The 19,058-nt window shown below is 38.2% G+C and overlaps 2 protein-coding genes across 15 annotated transcripts in view; both read right to left on the reverse strand.

Moving 5' to 3' along the window:
- Positions 1-19,058, reverse strand: part of WDSUB1 (WD repeat, sterile alpha motif and U-box domain containing 1) — a 127,832-nt gene that overhangs the window by 92,217 nt on the left and 16,557 nt on the right. The window contains exon 2 of the mRNA XM_026852214.1: positions 12,096-12,103. The gene's annotated coding sequence lies outside the window, so the exon portion shown is untranslated. The remainder of the gene's footprint in view (positions 1-12,095; positions 12,104-19,058) is intronic.
- The window catches only part of BAZ2B (bromodomain adjacent to zinc finger domain 2B), a 108,154-nt gene that overhangs the window by 65,293 nt on the left and 23,803 nt on the right, over positions 1-19,058 (reverse strand). For all 14 annotated transcript variants that reach the window (XM_026852205.1, XM_026852213.1, XM_026852212.1 and 11 more), the window contains exon 2: positions 8,270-8,425. In XM_026852205.1, the coding sequence (XP_026708006.1) occupies positions 8,270-8,423 (154 nt within the window). In that variant the 5' untranslated portion in view covers positions 8,424-8,425. The remainder of the gene's footprint in view (positions 1-8,269; positions 8,426-19,058) is intronic.

Raw genomic sequence — 19,058 nt, forward strand, 5'->3', positions numbered from 1 at the left:
ACCCATCTTCAAAAAGCACCAAGAGGATGATCAAAGGAACTACAAATCAGTCACTTATGCTAAACGCTGCAGTGAGCCCTCTGTATGAGCCACGCAGGAACACATTCCTGGGCATGTGCAGAATGCCTTCTATGATAAAATTACCAAGTTTATGGACAAGAGGAGAACAGTTCATGTCATTAACCTCTAATTAAGCATGTCTTTCAATACTGTCTCCCAATAACAATATTTAATCCAAATTGGGACAGTATGGTTTGGATGAAGTGACAACTAGATGGGTACGAAAACAGTGGGATGCTCAAAGGCTAATGGGCCCTACTCTACCCAGATGCCTGTCACAAGTGTAGTACTGCAGGGTTTTATCCTGGGACCTGTCTTGTTTAGCACCTTTATCAATGACCCAGAGTAGGAAGCGGAATGCTTTCTCACAAAGTTTGTGGAAGACATCAAACTGGGGGGACAAGTCGACCCACTTGAGGAAAGGGCTGGTATCCAGGGGGACCTAGACAGGATGAGGGAACAGACTGGCAGGAATCTTCTGAAACTCAACAAGAACAAAAGCAAAGTCCTGCACATGGGCAGGAATAAGCCCTTGGAACAATAGAGGCTGGAGACTGACTGTCTGGGGAACAGCTCTGCAGAAGAGACTCAAACACGAAGCCATGCCTTAGCCAGCACTGTGCCCTGGCAGAAGTGGTCAGCAGCAGCCTAGGCTCCAGGAGCAGGAGCATCAGGATCCCACTTAATTCAGTGCTCTTCAAACTGCATTAAAACACTGTGTACTGTTTGGGGTCCCAAAAACAAGACAGACACTGACCTTGCTATGATTATGACGCTGGACTAGATGACCCCCTGAAGTCCTTTCCAGGCTTAATTCTTCAATGATCTACATCTACGGATATGCAGAGACCCAGGGTAATTCTGAACAAACAAGGCACAGACAGAAGCACTCTAGCTATGCAGGCTGAAGCTCCAGAAGGCCAATTTACTGTACTTCTCAGCCGGATTAATTAACCTGTGGGATCACCAGCACAGTGATATCACTTGTTACAGCCTAACCAGCTTGACCTTCTCTGTGGTACGTTTTACTGAACTACAAAGACTCAGCCTACACACACTGGAGGGAATCTCATTCACGTGTGTAAACAGTCTCTCACTGCAAGGAGTGTCCCACCTGAACAACTCACCTCTTTTCCCTAGCACAGAAATAGCACCACTTGAGTTTTTCTAAACACGTTTCTTGAAGAGGGGCAGAAAATAACCCCCCTCTAGGCACTGTTTGTTGGGGGTGGGCAGTGGAGAGCATTATCTTGCTGCTTAGATGACAAATGACAGCAGAGGTGGACTACAGCAAGTGAGTTCCAGAATGTCTTCTACACAGTGGCTAGAACATGTTTTCTGAAGAAATCACTTCAGTAAATTTTACACTGTTCTTCAAACCTCCTGCCAGAAGTATGGAAATTTTTACATGCAGCGATGAAAATGTCAACATGTCCAGTCACAGTGCTTATTTAAAACTTTCCAGGGCAGGTACCGATCCAATTCATTATCCTCTAGCAACCATTTTCTATTCCACATTCCCATAAAGAAACAAATGTATTACGAAAGACCTATGCCACCTTCAATGCTGTCTTCAGTCATGCCACTGTGATAAAACACACATTTCAGACTATAAGCAATGAGTACATTCCATCATTATCTCAAAAATCAGACTAGGCTTATTAACAGTTGATTAATTTTTTTCTTATTAGAATGCCATTATCCCATTGGCAGGCTTTCACCTTAAAAATTCATATATCAAAACTTTCATGGCTTCATCACTCTGCAAAAGTGGAATGACAAGCTAACAGAAGATGGAAGATATTTTTCACCTCTCCAAGAAAAACATCAATACAAGCAAAAACACACTGAGCAATTCTATCTGTAGAAATGAACTGAACAAAAGGTGATTCAAAAAACCCACTAGAAATCCTAGAGGAAAGCCTCATCTAGCAACAGTTAACCTCTATCGTGTCACCTTCATATTTCTTGTTGGAGGAATATCCATTTAAAAAAAAGAAAAAAAAAAAAGAGAAGAAGAAAAAAGGCAAAAGCATAAGAAAGACAAAACAGTCTCTGTTTTCCAAGAAACTCACTTTACCATCAAAGGCCTCTGCAAACCAACCACGCTTTTGGAGGTCTTTGTACACTGAAACCACTACTTGACCTTGTTTGTTAATTCTATTCCTCCTAGAATTTTTTAATCCTAATATTGTATTAGTGTATATAATGGATAATTTTGGAACAATCTCCTGACTGCAGTATCTCATCGTGTTAGGTGTTATGAACACCGGGAACGCACTAGGATTTTTCATTTATTAGCAACTCCACAGCAAAATAATACATACAGAGTCCAGGAAAACTCCTCTTGTTGATTTCAAATTTCTGGTTCAGGTGCCTTTTTTTTTTTTTCCTTTTTTTTCTCCTCCAAAACAAGAATAGATTTGCACATTATTTCACCGATACTAACTATTGCAGGTGATGTGTACAGTGACTATTTCTTTATACTTTCAATCTGAGTTTAAAAACACTGTATTTCAGTTCTATATTTGCTGAACTTAGTTGAAATGTCTTTAACCTCACTCAGAAAATTATCACATTAAAAAAAAAATCCCAAACCTCATTTCTGTACCTTCTTCCACAACCGATATCCACATTCAAGTAATAATACTAAATTTTAGTTACCATCTGCTACACAGTTCAATTAGGAAACATCACAATACTTTTTTTGCGGAGTTTTTTTTTTAAAAAAAGTAACCCTTGCTTCTCTCTCACAGACCACAGCAGTGATTCTTAACGGTGCTCATGAGCAGCAATGCATTGCAGTGTCTCATGACACCCTGAAGGTAGGTCAAGTTAAAACATCCTTTGAGCTTGGTAGATTTATCAACTTCCTTCCTCACACAACACCCCCCACCCCACCCCACCCCCCAAAAAAAAGAGTAGGTAACTTTATAGTATATTACAATTATGGTCTTTTTAAAAAACACACTGTGTGCTACCTAAGCCATTATTCTATGTGTCCAGAAAAGAAAATCCATCAATTTTTAAATATGCATGTAGAAACACAGAAGAAGAAAAACATAAAGGAAAAAGGAAAGCAAAGTCTTGAACCAATAAATTGAACTGTAATGACATTTTTCCTCTTTCTTATTTGATGAAAACATTAACAGCCTGTCTCGCAATTCTAGTGTTTCTTTAGTTTTCTTATTTTAGCATTTGCTTAAGTTACTTACTGTAGACATGCTCTGCATAGCAAAATTTCATACTAAACGCGCTCCTTAACAGTCTTGACTTACTTCAAATAGGTTAAATACTTCTGAGCACAGCTTTTGAAATTCTACTAACCACTACACAGATAAATGATTGAAAGCATTACTCCACAAGGGCAACATATATTTCAACAACACTGGTCTCTTAGTAACAAGGAGTGATAACTGTGAACGCCTGTGTTAACATTAATGAACTTTACAGTGCAATATAAGGCTTTCAAAAGAGCTAAAAAGGAATAAATATGTGAATAATACCTTCAAATACAAAGCATCAATGCTCCAAGCAGCAGAAATACAAAAATAACATGGCATTGCTAAACAATGCTAAGGATGTTCCTTCCAACTTACACAGCAAACCTAGAGAACTGCTTAGGGTGACAGAAATTACTGTGTATTTTCCTCCTTTTAGTGTTGTTCATTAATCATTACAGTGCTAGCGAAGTTTGCCTTCTACATGCCTCCCAACAGGAGTTAAATCTTCTAAACGCCTCATACCCACGATTCCTAACTACTTGTATGGGTGTTTTCATAGTAGTGGTGAATGTCCTTCAGTGTAAAAGGCACAGAAAAGGATGCGAATGGTTTATATATACACATAAGTAACAATCATACAATCTTATAGGTGGTTTGAACCACAAAACCCCTCATCTGAATAGAGAAACATCAAAGATACCTCTTAACTTAAACGAAGAGCAAACACTAGCTAACTCATTAAAGCACTTCAACACACACACACACACACACACACACACACACAAAATTAGCATTTTAATAAACTCCGAATATGCTCTCACAGAAGCAAGTACACAGGTAACAAACATGACTGCAATCACAAAGACTACACCTTTAAATTTCCTTCATAAATTATAGGTTAAGAAGAAGCTAGACTTGGACTAATTTTCTTTTAAAAAAAAGATTACATTTTCAAAAGGGATTGACAGAACTGCACTCTACTGAGAAAGCTGATACATAATTTGGGCACAAACACAGCAGATTATTAACTCTGAGGAGTAAGACTACAAGGAACATACACAGATCACTGATCTACTAAGCCATATTTTAACTATCAATCACATGGCAACTCTCAATGAGGTTTGCTTTAATGTAAATCCTTAATGTGGTTTAAAATGAAATTATTTGGGTGCTGGAATACAATGGTTTCCTTTAACCTCTAACACCCAAAGAGCAATGCACTGAAATAGTCTTTCAATGTTGTTCTATGTTGCTCAGTGTTCTGTTTCAGTGTTATACTGTCTGTTCCTTACAAATAAACTGTCTGTTCCTTACAAATTCGATGGCCAAACAATACTCAAAATTGTTCACTCAGCTGTGTAGTACTTAAAAGAAATATCAGATGAAAGAAAATTTTAAAACACATAAGTACTTGAGTTACTTCTACTAAAGTACTTTCTCTCCCCACCCCTTTTTCTCCGTATATCTGCTTTTATGTTCTTCAGTAACCTTGACCCCCCCCCTTTTTTTTTAAAAAAAAAAATCTGACATATTATTCTCATAGTCTTGACCCTAACAAAGAGAGTTTAGCCCCTACCTGGATCACACTGCACTGTGCAGTCAAAACACTTGAGAAAGAAATCAGCTTCTGGCCTATAAAGGTAGTAATATGAAGCAGGAAGTCTAAACAAGGCTGGTATCATGTTTAAAGAATTAATGATAAAAATGAAATTAGAGACTGCTGCTTAATTATATGTACATAAGACCCTAAAATTAAGATGTACTGACTATCAACATAATTTCTAAAAATTGAGAACTTGTGACATAGAGTGTATAACATTATGGGTACTCTGTTAGTATCAGAACTGGCAATTGTACTCTACTATTGTTCACACCCTTGTTCTTAATCTGAACATCTGCATCGCTTTAACTCTTATCACATCCTCCCTCAACATTTGAAATCGTTGTACATTCCACAAACCGTAAATCACCATTTTGTTTTCATGTATCTATTTCAATTTTGCTATTGTCACTTAGCATTCAGAATCCTTAAAATCTCCAGAAGACAATAAACACCTAAAAGACTCAGATGAAAATTTTGACAAAACTAAGGACTATAAAAAAACACCACAATTTGTTTATGCAGTTTTACATTTTAGGCACTAAATCAGATCTCTCTCAACATTTATTTTGGGAGCCACAATGTCATTTCTATATAAAGACTGAGACAAAGAAATAGTTGGTGTTAAAAAAAATAAAATCTTTGTTACTATAAATTGGAAAAATTAAGTGGAAAATTACAGAGTTTTCCAATTAAAACATCCCTGTGACTTTGTGCATTTATGTCCACAATTTTAAAATTTTTCTGAGTCTCATTTAAGGAGAAATAGTGGACTCCAAAAAGACTGAAGATTTTTGCTTTGGTAGAAGCAGCTTCTGTTTGGGAAAAAAAATAAAATAATCATTTTATAAAAAGTTAATGAACATCTTTTTTTTTTTAAATTAAAGAGCCTTCCAGGTCTGATAATATCAAAACAGTAAGATTCCCTTGTTTAGCTCTGAACAGTTTCCCATGCTGGTGCTACTGCCCCTCAAACACAAATACTGAATTATCCTATCATTTACTCATGTGAGAAAAGGCTGTTGATTTATATTCTTCCAAAGTTGCTAACATTCCAGTGAGTGAGTTAAACCTCTTTCCAGAGTCAATCTTCTTTTCCAATGCGCCTTCGTATTTTCAGCAATGGGTAAGTAAGAAGAAAGCAGGAAAAGTATCTGTTTACTTGATTGGAATGATTCAATTATTCAGCAACTAGTGCTGCATTAACCAATTAAACTAACAGTATGTGATATATTCTATAATGGTTTCACACAGGTGCTTTGTCTGTTTGACCTGGGAATATGCCAAAATAATTTATTTGTAGTGTAATCTCCCTGGCAAGGCATACAGACTCAAGACCTAACTCACCATGCATCATGGGGACCTGACAGGGTATGCAATCAAGTTTATTGCAGAGACTACTTAATAGGCTACTGATTGCTGCGAAGAAAATAAATAGGTGAATTGGAATAAAAAGAACCTCTTTAATCTAATGGATATATTAAGATGCCTTTACCTTCTCTCACTAAGAATAATTGTTCATTCTTAAACAATTATTAGATGCTAGAGAAATGCATTTTAAAATGTGAAGATAAATTAATATCAGATTGAGATTGACAGACTTTTTTTTTTTAATTTTTTGTTTTGAAGAACAATTCAGCTGAGAACAGGCTATGATACTAGTCTGTCTTGACTACACAGCATCTTGTAAATTCAAGAAAGTTTTGACTCAGTGAAATTGCCTTTCTAGCCATAGGTCATTCATGGGAAAACACTCTTTGGCTGGTTGACAGCATAAACACTTCAGTGAAGTTTCTCTAGGACAGTGTATACCTCTCCACAGTGGATCCAAAAAAGTAACCAGAGTATACTGTGCCAGGCAGAGAAATGGATATACTCATAAATAAAACTGATGAGGCAGTACTGATAAGTAAAGTACATTCCAGCTTGTTTTTAGGAACACTAAGTGTCCTTGAGAAAATACATACATTCTTAAAGATCAGATGCAGCCAGGCAAAGGATCTGACCATTAAAGGAAACAACCCATGAATACTGGGAATTACTATCAGTCTTTGTAACTATTAGCTATCAGAAAGAAACTTTTTTTTAAAAGTTGATAATAAAATTTTTAAAAACTACGTAAGAAAAGGACTAGCTAGATTTTGTAATGAAGAAACTGACAGTTTAGTATCTTCACTACATCATTCATCTGTTTTAGTCACAAAGTTGTACGCTGTAATGTCAACAAAGCAAAGGCAGCAAGAGATAGTAATGAGTCACAGAAATCCTCAGTTTGGGGCTGTACATTTATAGTCATATGTAAATGAACTACTACTACATTCTGGGAACCACCACAGAGAACCACTGCAACTGGCATGGGCTAATGAATACAGCCATAAAAGTATTTTGGAGCTGAATTTATAGCAGGGTACAGAAAAATAAAACACACTGTTATTTGTTCTAGACTGGGTTTAGTTAAGAACTTTTCTGGATCGTTTTAGAGTGATTAAAATAAACAGGCATTCTGGTTTCTATTTTTGTTCACAAGGAAGCTGCAAATGAACAAACAGGCTGGAGTAGGCACTCAGAATCTACTGGTCCTATAGTATCAGGGCAGAAGAGTTTTTCACTTTGGAGAACACATGCTTGGATCACTCTACTGCAAGAAACAAGTTTAAAGTAGTGGATTAGCATGAATTTAAGGTGAAAAACTTCCTATTTACTGTGTATCTTATAAGAATCAGTAGTACTCAGGCTAACAAAAAAAAATGTGTATGATCTGTTCTCCAAAGTGAAGAAAGAAACTGCAGGAAAGAGTTATTTAACATTTCTTGTTCTGCTGATGACATATGCATCATTCAGTTGAAATATGAGTTTGATTCACAATAACAAGATTCTTGAATGAAGAAATCTTTGATATAAGTTTCTGATTCAAGCCAAGATGTTTCACATCAGTCAAGACTATTTAAGACTGACATTTTGAAATTCACCTATTCAATCTCAAATTCCATCAGAATAAACTATTCCTCCAGATACAAAAATACAGTAGGGGTTGGGCTTGAATGTTGAGAACATTATGTATATTTAAGAAGTTGATTATTAGATCTTAATCTGAAAGTGGCACAGAGTTTGCCAGATCAATCCTTAACTTGATCCTTGCTTCTAAGGCAGCTCTGCAAACCGAAAATTTCTTTCACATTTGAAATAGGCAATTTTAAATTAATTCCTTCAGTAAACAATTACTCTGTAAAATTTATTCATATATGAATGTTGCTTATCAAAAAAAACTCCAAACATTTTTCTTTGACGCATCTGTGCAATCTTATCATATTTGACTTGTAATAGTAATGACAAGGGTTGACAAACACTAAAATCACATTGCAATGTATAATTGAGTCTTTTTTACCACATGTGTTGATTGTGGAACTCAGTGACGCGGCTCCGGGGGAAAGGCCGCCTTTCAATACTGCTGAAGCCACAGATGGTGTAGAAGACGCTGGAGTAGAAGCAGCTGCAGTAGAGGAGGCTGACGATGATGTTAACCGCTCTCCAGACTCCATATCTACAAGAGAGAAGATAAATGTGTGTCTTCTATGGCAGGAAATGGAATCACAAGGGGACTACTAGAGCATTTGTGCTGAGCCCGTCTCAGGATCTGCCCTTGACTCGAGACCTGCACACGAGGCCCAGGACATGAAGAGCACCCAGCCATCAGGGGAGGCCAGCACCCCCGCAGCAGCAGGGGAATTCAGCAGTGCTGCTGAGAGCTACATCACATTTCCACTGGAATACCCACAGCCTCACCTGGGACCACCCCACAGCCCCTCTGCTCCAGAGCTCCATCTTGGCGCTGGCTGGCACCTTCAGCCACTCTGGGCCCGCTCTGGCCCCGTGCCTCCTGGCTGGAGTTAGTTACAGCTTCCCGCCAGACCGGCATCAGCTCGGGTCTCCTAATCTCCCGACCGGGGACTGGCAGACACCTTCCTACCGTGGACCCGCGACCAGCACAGTGCTCAGACCCTGCGGGGCTGTGCCAGGGTCAGGAACCGCCTGCATCACCCCCGACTGCCAGCTCGTCCCTCCCTGCAGAGCAGCCCTGCCCTGGCTGCTCCCTGACAGACCCCAGCTTTACACAACCTGTCACGCATCCCAAAAAGTCCGTATCTGGTCTCTTAATTTAGGGAAAGACCCAGCAATTATGGTGATAAAGTATAAATATAAGAACTCCTAGAAGTTGCTAGCTACTTTTTTTTTTTTTCCCCCCTGGAGAGCTCTTAATATAAAATAAGGTATTTTTTTATGTGCCATGAATTGCCTAAATCAAAAGTTACCACAATTATTTCACTGAACAAGCACGTGTCTTTTAAGGAAAAAACAGTAAGATTATTATTAAAACTACTACTTGTTTAGAAGTAGTTTCTCAAATACTTAATAACTGCAACCAAGCAAATGATGTCTAAGCATAATGGTAGCAGAGTCAAAAGCCTATCTGACTCAATATGCCAGAACTGAGTGAGTCAGGATCAGAGTATAAATAAGGTGGGGAAGAAATCTTCACAGAGTCCCTTAATTATTGCAAAAGCAAACGAGACTAAGCACGGTTAATTCCCAACAGGGAAACTCCTGAGAAACCGGTTCCTGTCCTGCAGTCTCCTTCAGCCTGAGACAACACCCTTCTTGGAGCTATCGCTGAAATGTGAGGAGGCCAAGCACCAAGAAAGGCCAAGCACTAAGCCTACATCAAACAGTTGCTATAAAATCTCACTCCCAGTTTCTGTAGAACAGAATGCCAAGTACACAAGGGAGACACACTTTTCCAAATTCTGTTTTAATCAATTTATAAAATCGATGTGCTAAACAACACTTCTGATCCAAAGTTATGTTAGACAGCGACTTCCCAAATATTCATTTGGGAAGCCAGCATAAAAACTGTTATCTACTTCTCCAGAAAGATGCAGTATCCTTGGTTCCTCTCAGTCGGTAAAAATGAATCTTAAAAAGCCAAAGGAAATACAAATGCAGAAATCATGGAGAAACACGCAAAATACCTGAAAGATACACTGTGCCCATTTTAACTAAATAATTCATTCCTTATCACTAATAATTTGTGTGTGTGGCGATTTCTATGCACTGGATAAAGTCTCTAGACGTGGCTAGCTAGCAGAACCAGAGATAGTACTTTCCCAAAGTGAAAATTCTGCTAGCAAGGGAATTATAGCATACCATATAGAAGTGCCTATCCTTTACACAAACTGCAACCACCAGAAGACTTCACTACTTTTATTCTTTACAGCCCAATTTAACATATGTATTTTCATGCATGCAGATTTTTTTTTCTGTAAATAAAGAAAAATCAAATATTTACACTGATATGGTACAAAAAAGGATCTACTACTACACTGCATATGAAAGCTATATACTTTTCTTTCAGAACAATGGTAGAAATCACAAAAACTATTTCCTTCAGAGAATTTATCAAAGCATAATATAATTAAACATTTTACATTTTAAATTCAGGACTCCTAAATACACACTCTTCTCCAATTAAACATTTTCTATCCACAGTTAAAGAATACCTCATAGATTTTTAGTAATCTGCGAATGTAATTCAGATAAACTGCTATTAAGTGGAAGCAGGTCACTGGAAAATACAATATATACTTTAGACTTTAAACGTTCCATTATGTCCATTAAATTTTATAATTATTCCCAATGCTAATAATTAATAGATTAGTATTATGATTTAAATCTGTATCTACAGATTTGTCTGTAGCATTTGTAAACACATGAATTGACACTACAAAAAAATTACTATCTTTAGTACATACAGCAAGATCAATAGACATAAATTAATATAACAAAGCACATTTTTTTAAAGACCCTCTGAAGATTGAACTTAGGTGAGGCCAACAGGTAGTCCTTGTACAAAAACTGATCATTTTGTTTTATTTCAGTACTCATTGTTCTAAGTATGGCCACAATGAATTTACTGTATATAAGGATAGCAAAAGGTAAACTAGAAACACATTATAATGGTATTATTACAATAACCACTTGTAAAAGGGAAGTTATTTCTAAGCTTTAATGCACTGCATTCAAAAATTTAGGACTGAAACTTTGTATTTTACTTATGTTTCCTGACAAAAACATCCAGAACTCTCCTTTACTGACATGTTGTGTGTAATAATACAGCATTAAAGTAAGTCTCTACTATCTGATGTATTTTAGAAATAAGCACAGTTAAGAAGCACCGATAAGCAATCCATATTTCTGTCACAAATGGGAAGATATCCTTGATAAATCAGTATTTTTTTTAATACAGAAATGTAAATTTAGCTATATTTGCAAGCTTTTAACCGACATAAGCCATCTGTTTGAATTGGTAATACAGCATCAAATAAGAACTGGGAGAACAGTAATAAACTGCCCTCTCAAGGCTCCCTCCTTCCTCCCCCCCTCCACTCTTTTTGTTTCAGTTTGTGGGGAGGGTTGCATTTTCAACCTTCAATTCAGCTGCTTGTTTATGAAGCCACTAATAGAAAACTGGAATATTGGTATTTCTGAATGATTTTGAACTGAAGAAATTATATTCTTTTCCTAGAGACATACACAGTTTTGCTTTCAAACTAAGTCAACCCTTAATTATGTTTAGTTAATTACTCTAACCACAGCAGATGGCTGACTCCAAAAGAGATAATCCCCGAAACAGTCATTAGTCAGGATCAGCAATAATTATACTGTAGACCTAATGCGTTCTGTGACTAAAAAAGTCCATACCAGTTACAGCAGATCCATATTCTTTTTAGCCTCAAGTATAAATTAGACATTTGCTCCATTTTAGTGTATTTTGCCAGTTGATACTTGTGATGAACTTTCATGACTGCTTTTAAAACTCTCATGTTTGTAAGAAAAATTGAGTACGTAAAACTAGAAAAAAAATGACAAATTTTTACTTTCCAGGTGTAGTGATTTGTGCCAGCTCCTCTCAAGGCTTCCCTTGATTCCTCAAGGAATCCCATTCTCCCAGAATTTTCCATAGTGAATAATAATCATGCATGCAACTGAACCCAACAAAAACAGAAAGCAACCCCCCTCGTTAAAAAGGAACAAAGGGAAGTACATGCAGCTTTACACAAGGAAAATGTTGTCCCTTCCGAAAAAAGGGGAAAAAACTACTAATCTTTAATAAAAATAGGAACACTAAAAATAAGTAAAGGTTTACTAAAGAAAACAAATCATTCTCACATTTAATAAGGTGAAATTTCTTTAAATTACCAACTCCATGCTCAAACCTTTGCTGAAATGTATACTAACATAGAAAAAAAAATATTATTACTCTTAAAACAGGTTTTAACAACTCCCTTCACAGGGAGCAGGATGTAACAGCATCCTACCAATTTTAGTTTGGATGCATGAGTACTATAAAGTGGGTCTTGAAAAAATCTAAACAGTAGACTTACCTCCAACTTCCAGTTTAATCTCTACAGTCCCACGTATCGCTTCACTATTTCAATGATTGCCTCTAACAGTGAAAAAGAAGTTCAAAGTGCAGGGGTAAAAAATACACTTCTTCAATGACAAAGGGAAATTTGTAACAACTATTTGACAGCCAACTGGAGAAGAATCCCACAACATCTGGTGATCTCTTGCATTACAGCAAGGTATTTAATCGCACTGTATCATATTATTGCCAGTCCATGACTATTTCTTGAGTCAATATGAGCGCTCTAATGCTGAAGATCTTACAGCTGCTGAAGGGAAGCACACCAGTGTCTCTCAGAGCAGACAGTCCAGCACAACAGAGTTCATCACAAATCTGAAATGCAGTTTTATTTCATGAAGTAAAACTTAACCTCTACTTGTTCTCCTTCAGAGCAGGGCAGAGCCCCAAAAGGTCAGCACACAGGAGGCAAATGAAGAGCACGGGTGCTGGGGGGCACCCAGCAGGCCAAGGGACATCCACGGGTTCTGCACCGTGATGTCAGAGAGGCCACAGAACCAGGGAGGAGTGAGTGGGTGTACACACAGCAGTGTGCCAGAAAATACACAAAGCAAGCAAGCACCCTGACCTAAACTCATGGAGGAGGAAGTGTAGCACCCCCAGAAGGGGTGCAGTTCATTACAGACCGGCTACAGACACAGGAGGCTCCCGGTGATGGTCCCTCTCTAGTGACAAGGTCTGGACATAGACATGCCTCTACTACTGCTACAAGGTTTAGGCATCTGAGATAATGTCAACATAATTAATGAGATTCACTTTACATGTCTCAAATGCTGTACAAGCCTTAAAAAACATATTAAATGCTAAATTTTCCAAGTTTTGCAAAACTTCACTGTAACTATGTCACTTTCAAGACTTTAAACACTTTACATAAAACTCTCTAGGAGAAAAAGCCACCACAAATTTTTTTTTAGTAAATCAACCACCACAATAAAACTTCTTTTAGTAAATCAACACCAAGACCAACTGATGTTTCTTTGGTATTATACCAACTACAAAGACGCTTCTATCCACAAGTAACCTTAATACACAAGTAACCTTTATACATTACTGTCAGCTACATTCTGCGAGGGATATGGTACATTCCTGCATTATGCTTTAAAGTTTTATAGCCTCCTCGGTCTAATTCCAGGCCAGATTTAATCAGAGGTGTAACAACTCATTGTTTATTGCATCAGAATCCATAGCAGTGAAGATATTAATGAAATCACAAATATATCACATCACTATTGCACAAATGTTTAAACAGTCTTTACCCACATGAAGTGATTTACTAAAAGCCACTTAAAAGCAGATCCAAGTCTTAGGTTGGGCATAAGTGAGTCAGTAATGGCAAAAAAAGGAAACGAGAAGAGGGAACCAGTTGTCATTCCACTATCTGGTAACACGCAGTGGCCATTTTAAATAAAATCAGGATAAAATAGGACATTTTTTAAAACGCATCTGTTTTGACTCCATCCGACAAGATAAATCTCATCATTAAACAACACATGTGAATTAAGTTGTTACTCAAAATCTTATTTTCTCCTATTTTACAAACAATTTTGTTAATTTTAGTTAGAAATAAACCTCACTTCAAATACTTCTGAATTCACACACTTCCTGATCTTCATGATTATGGCAAAGAGAGAATGACTTATGCATGACAGAGGGCACTGTAATTCGGTTACTTCACACTCCATGGAGGGAAAAGGGGCACACAGGTCAGGGTACATTACAATCCTCTATGATCCTCACTTCTGGATGAATCTCAGAATATATTCCTGAAAGCGGCACAATGCGGGACAAGAATCTATCCAATTTGAACCACAAAAAGTGAACACCCATACCAGGCAACACAGCACTGCAGGGAGTCAACGTGGAAGTGACCCAAACCTACTGCAAATAAACATTTCAAACCCAGAATATCAACACTGACTCTGACTTAAATAAAGTCAAATCTATCTGTAGTATTTTTTAATTCTTAATTTTTTAATGTATATTATATTCTTATTGGTATAGCTATTTATTATTATTTCTATGGTGTTATCAACTTCACACACATGTTTAGCAGTCACTACTTACTTCGAGCAAGCACGCCTCCATCTTCTGTTATTTTCACGTCTGTTGAGTTAGGACAGGAAAAGCTGACACCACCACCCTCAACACATGAAAACAGATCAGTGGAGATAGCTTCTTACACAGACATACACACTTTCAATCAGGAATACTCACCCTACAGAAGTGGCCTGCTAGTACAATTAATGTGCACAAGCCACTCCTTGCAGCACAGCAAATTTCTATCAGGTGACAAGAAAAGGACCCTATCATATAATTTACTTTTGAGACTGGAAAAGCTGTGCAATTTGTCCAGCTCAAGAAGATGAGCTTCTTGATTCGCACTTTAGATAACAGGATGACAACAGTAGGGTGCAATTTGTGGAGACAACACTAAGTCTCACAGAGACATAGCTCATGAGCTGGAGACAATGGCACTACATGTCTGTATTCCAACACTTCTAAGCAGATTCTAACAGGAAATAAATATTGGCACTACCTAAAACTGATGCAGAGCCTGGAGTCCATCATGACCGCAGAGGCTGAAATAAAAGTATCTGAAGAACATCCAAATGAAAGAATTCTCTGTCATCAGTTTGCTAAGTGCCCACAAGAGACAATTCCACCAGATTCTGTCATCAAACTGAAACAAACGTTTCATCACTTCAGAGCTGACATTCCACAAACCTTTCTGTTCCGAGGAAAAAAAATTAAATTAAAAAAAATCATAGCATCCCAGACTGGTTTGGGTGGGAAGGGACCTCAAAGCCCGTGCAGTGCCACCCCCTGCCCCAGGCAGGGCCACCTTCCACCAGCCCAGGTTGCCCAAAGCCCCATCCAACCTGGCCCTGAACCCTTCCAGGGAGGGGGCAGCCACAGCTTCTCTGGGCAGCCTGTGCCAGGGCCTCACCCCCCTCACAGGGGAGAATTCCTTCCTTATGTCTAATCTAAATCTGCCCTCTGTCAGCTTAAAACTGTTACTCCTCGTCCTATCCCTCTCGCTGGATAAAGAGTCCCTCTCCAACTTTCCTTTGCACTTGGCGGTATTTTATACTGACTTGGGATAAATACCAGTTTTTAAAGATTTTCTTTTTCTGCATGATAGTTCATCTTAAACAGATTTAAAACATGTTTCCAGTTTCTGTGTAAAAAGTTAATCTTTCATTCCCCACAGAATTATTTTTTTAAATATCATGATTATGAAATTTTGATACTTGGTTCATCTGCATTAGATTCTGGTACTACTACATCTCACTATACAAAAGCAACGCTGGTAGCATTTTATTCTATTACCTATGTTTGAGAGGGCACTGACCAAACTATCTATAGCTACTTCTAATTTTTAAAACCATAAAGTATTATTCAATCTTTGCATACCAACAATAAATATAAGGTTTTTTAAATATATAGCAAAAATTCTTTTTTAGTGTAGCTCTGAAATAGCTAACTGAAACCCACATTAGAAATCCTATGCCAGTAGTAGTTCGAAAACCAGTAAGTGTTGCAGAAAATAAATTGCAAGTAAACAATTTCACCAGCATGCTTTTTGCAGAAATTACTATTTGGCTCTATCAGACAAAAACACCATTTCTAGGGATAACTGCAAAAATAATCAGAATATGAAGATGAAGTGTAGAGATTATTCGTAGTATTTCAGGTACCTGAAAGCCCATTTTATATTACTTTTTGTTGCCTGCATTCAAAAAGGTGTTAATCATTCTATTTCCTCTAAGTTTGAGCTACAAAATGGGCTTATGCCCAACTTATCCAGTCATTTGATAATCAAGTAATTTTGCAGTCTGAGCTAAACGGACAACGCACTGCTTCCCTGTTGGCAACTTTGTCAATACACCTGTTGCATTGCAGCTTACAATTAAGAAAACTCTGAATTAAACCCAGAATATGTGTAAGTAAGCTTCCTACAGAAAATCTCAATAAAGTAACTCAAATGAGGGGGGTACAACAGTGGGGCCTTAGAATGTGTTCCTTGACATGGCAGCATAATTTATGTTTAAGGACTCAGAAGAGTTAATTTTGCTCTGTTTTTGTCTGACAAACCTGATCATGCACTAGGGCTCCCACCACTATGAACATCAGGCCCCCAAACATTATTAAGAGAAACAGGACTAGTCAGTAATACGTTACCTGGCCACTACCTAGTCTAGCATTCTACGCCTCAGAGTAAGCACCATCATCTACTTTTGTGGTTATTCATATCCTGTTCTTCTATTCACCTAAGCTGAACAACTGGACTTTTTCAGGTTCTTTTCCTGAGAATCACTTGGTTATCTTCCCTGCTCCTATCTAAAACTTGTATCTGAAACAAGCATTCCTGAACATAACTACCCAGTGATACACTCCATGTTGTTTTGCTTATCAGTCATTAGGCATCTGAATTTTTTACTTGATGTCTATCAAGCTGATCTTTTCATTCAACTATGCACTACTACTTACGCACAAAACAGGACAGAGGTGAAGTACATTTAGAACTCATGAAGTATCAATGCACATTCGTATTATTACTCTTTTCCTCACCTACCACGAAGGGACAACAAAGGATAATGTCATTTTAGAAATTAAGGTACCAGAATGACCAGTGAAGTGCAGCAGCACAGCCTCTTTTGATACACTTCTTGAGCAGGTCTTTAAAGCAGCAAAACTTGAGGGCCAAAATAATACCACTGACACAAAGAATTGTTTTGACTGGACTTTTAACAGGAAGGAAGAGGAAAGGTCTGAACACCCCTGTGGCAGACAAATCCATTAAAATCAGGAGCATGAAATAAAAACTGTTACTCCTTATTTATCTGTCTCAAATTCTCACTGTCATTACTTTTAAAGCATCAGACATTCTAATAGTAAAAGACAGATATCCTATACTGGGAACTTCGGGTGAGAAAGTTCCTGGGCCTCACACCACTAAACACATGGGACCTGCTGCTAAGAACTGCAGTAATGGGTTGTTCTGTACTTTAATTGTGTGAACAGCTAACTGAACTCTTATGTTACTGTTTTCCCTCCAAGTGTCCAATAAAATCATGGTCCAGTAAGAGTAAGGAATAAAGGGAAGAACATGGCCTTGCAGTAAATGCCTTGTTTTGTTTCATTAACACCAACAGAGGCTCCCCAAGGTGTTCATTTTCAGAGGATATGCCAGGCCAGCTGTGAAAAACACAGCTCAGTTGTTGGAATAGTGAAAGCACCAAAAACTTTTTTCCCCAGCAAAGTAATCCAGTTTAACAGGGTCATATTCTAGTTTAGGATGTGTACCTTTTACCAAATTAATACTACTTTAAAGTCACTGTGATCCAGACAATTTTTGACACTACCTCCTTTTCTAATTTGCCTGAAATCTCTGGTCATTCAGGCGCTGGGAAGTTCTACATATATGAAGAACTGAATTTGGCTTTTCCAACGTACTTTTGGCTTGCATAGAGTCATTTCACTGAAGTGCCTGTGACACTAACATGTCCTAAAATTGCCTTCATCTCCAATAATTACATACCTAAACAGATGTCTAAAAAACGTTAATCTTCTCTCTATATCCTATATCCTGATTTTTTCTGAGATATTTTACCTTCAGTGGTGAGTCTAAATACACTTTATTCTGTAAGAACCAGGTGGGAAATGCTATTTCGTTCTAAGTCTCTGCTCATGAAGTTAAACGAGAATCTGTATCATACTTTTAACCTAGTAACTCACGGGATAAATCAAGTTTTTTCAAGATTTACGATACAGCAGTGTCCTGGCAGTCAACATTTTTTAGCTTAGTAAATATCACCACTGAGAATGGTAAGAAGGAAAGAACATAATTAACTTCTAGCTATTACAAAGTAACAGTAGCTGACATACCAGGGGTTTAGGACAGTGTTTTCTAATCTTTTTAATGTTAATATCTAGATACATGCCACTTGGTAACATGTCCACCTCCCAATTTTGTTCTCCTTATCTTTCCCTAAAAGGAAGGAAGGAAAAAGCAAGTTTGAAAAATGAAAACTGTATTTCAGTTGGGCATAAAGAATAATTTTTTCACAGAATCACAGAATTGTCTAAATTGGAAAAGCCTTGAAGCTCCCCCAGCCCAACCATGACTCACGCTGACCGTTCCCAACTCCCCAGATCCCTCAGCGCTGGCTCAGCCCGACTCTTCAACCCCTCCAGGGATCCCGGGGACTCCCCCCTGCCCTGGGCAGCCCATTCCAACGCCCAACAGCCCCTTCTGCACAGAAATCCTTCCTCAGGGCCAGTCTATTTTATCCATAGTTACATATTCTAAATAACAGTGGAAGGAACACTGATTACAAAATAATCTCTTTTAAAATTAAACTGAAAACACGCAAAAGCCACATCCATAACGCAGCTCCATAAACCGTATTACAGCTTCCTGGCCTTGCCTACGACAGTGCAGCAAACGAGGCAGCTGACAAAGGCGGAGCAATCGCTGCAGCCGTTAACCAGGCCGCTTCTTCAGGGCATTTTTTCGGGAAATTTCTCCAGGAGTCACCTTCGAGGAACGCCTGGTGTCCTGCCTGCTGACAGCCACGACTGGCGCCAGGAGCCTCTGCTTCCACCACCTGCAACCGTGGGTGCTGCGAGCCCCGCTCCGAGGGGGAGGCCTGTCCCGTCCCCACCGCCCAGGCCCAGGCCCGGGCCGAGC

This window comes from Athene cunicularia, assembly GCF_003259725.1.
Source record: "Athene cunicularia isolate RWA chromosome 7 unlocalized genomic scaffold, athCun1 chr7_part1, whole genome shotgun sequence".
NCBI lineage: Eukaryota > Metazoa > Chordata > Aves > Strigiformes > Strigidae > Athene > Athene cunicularia.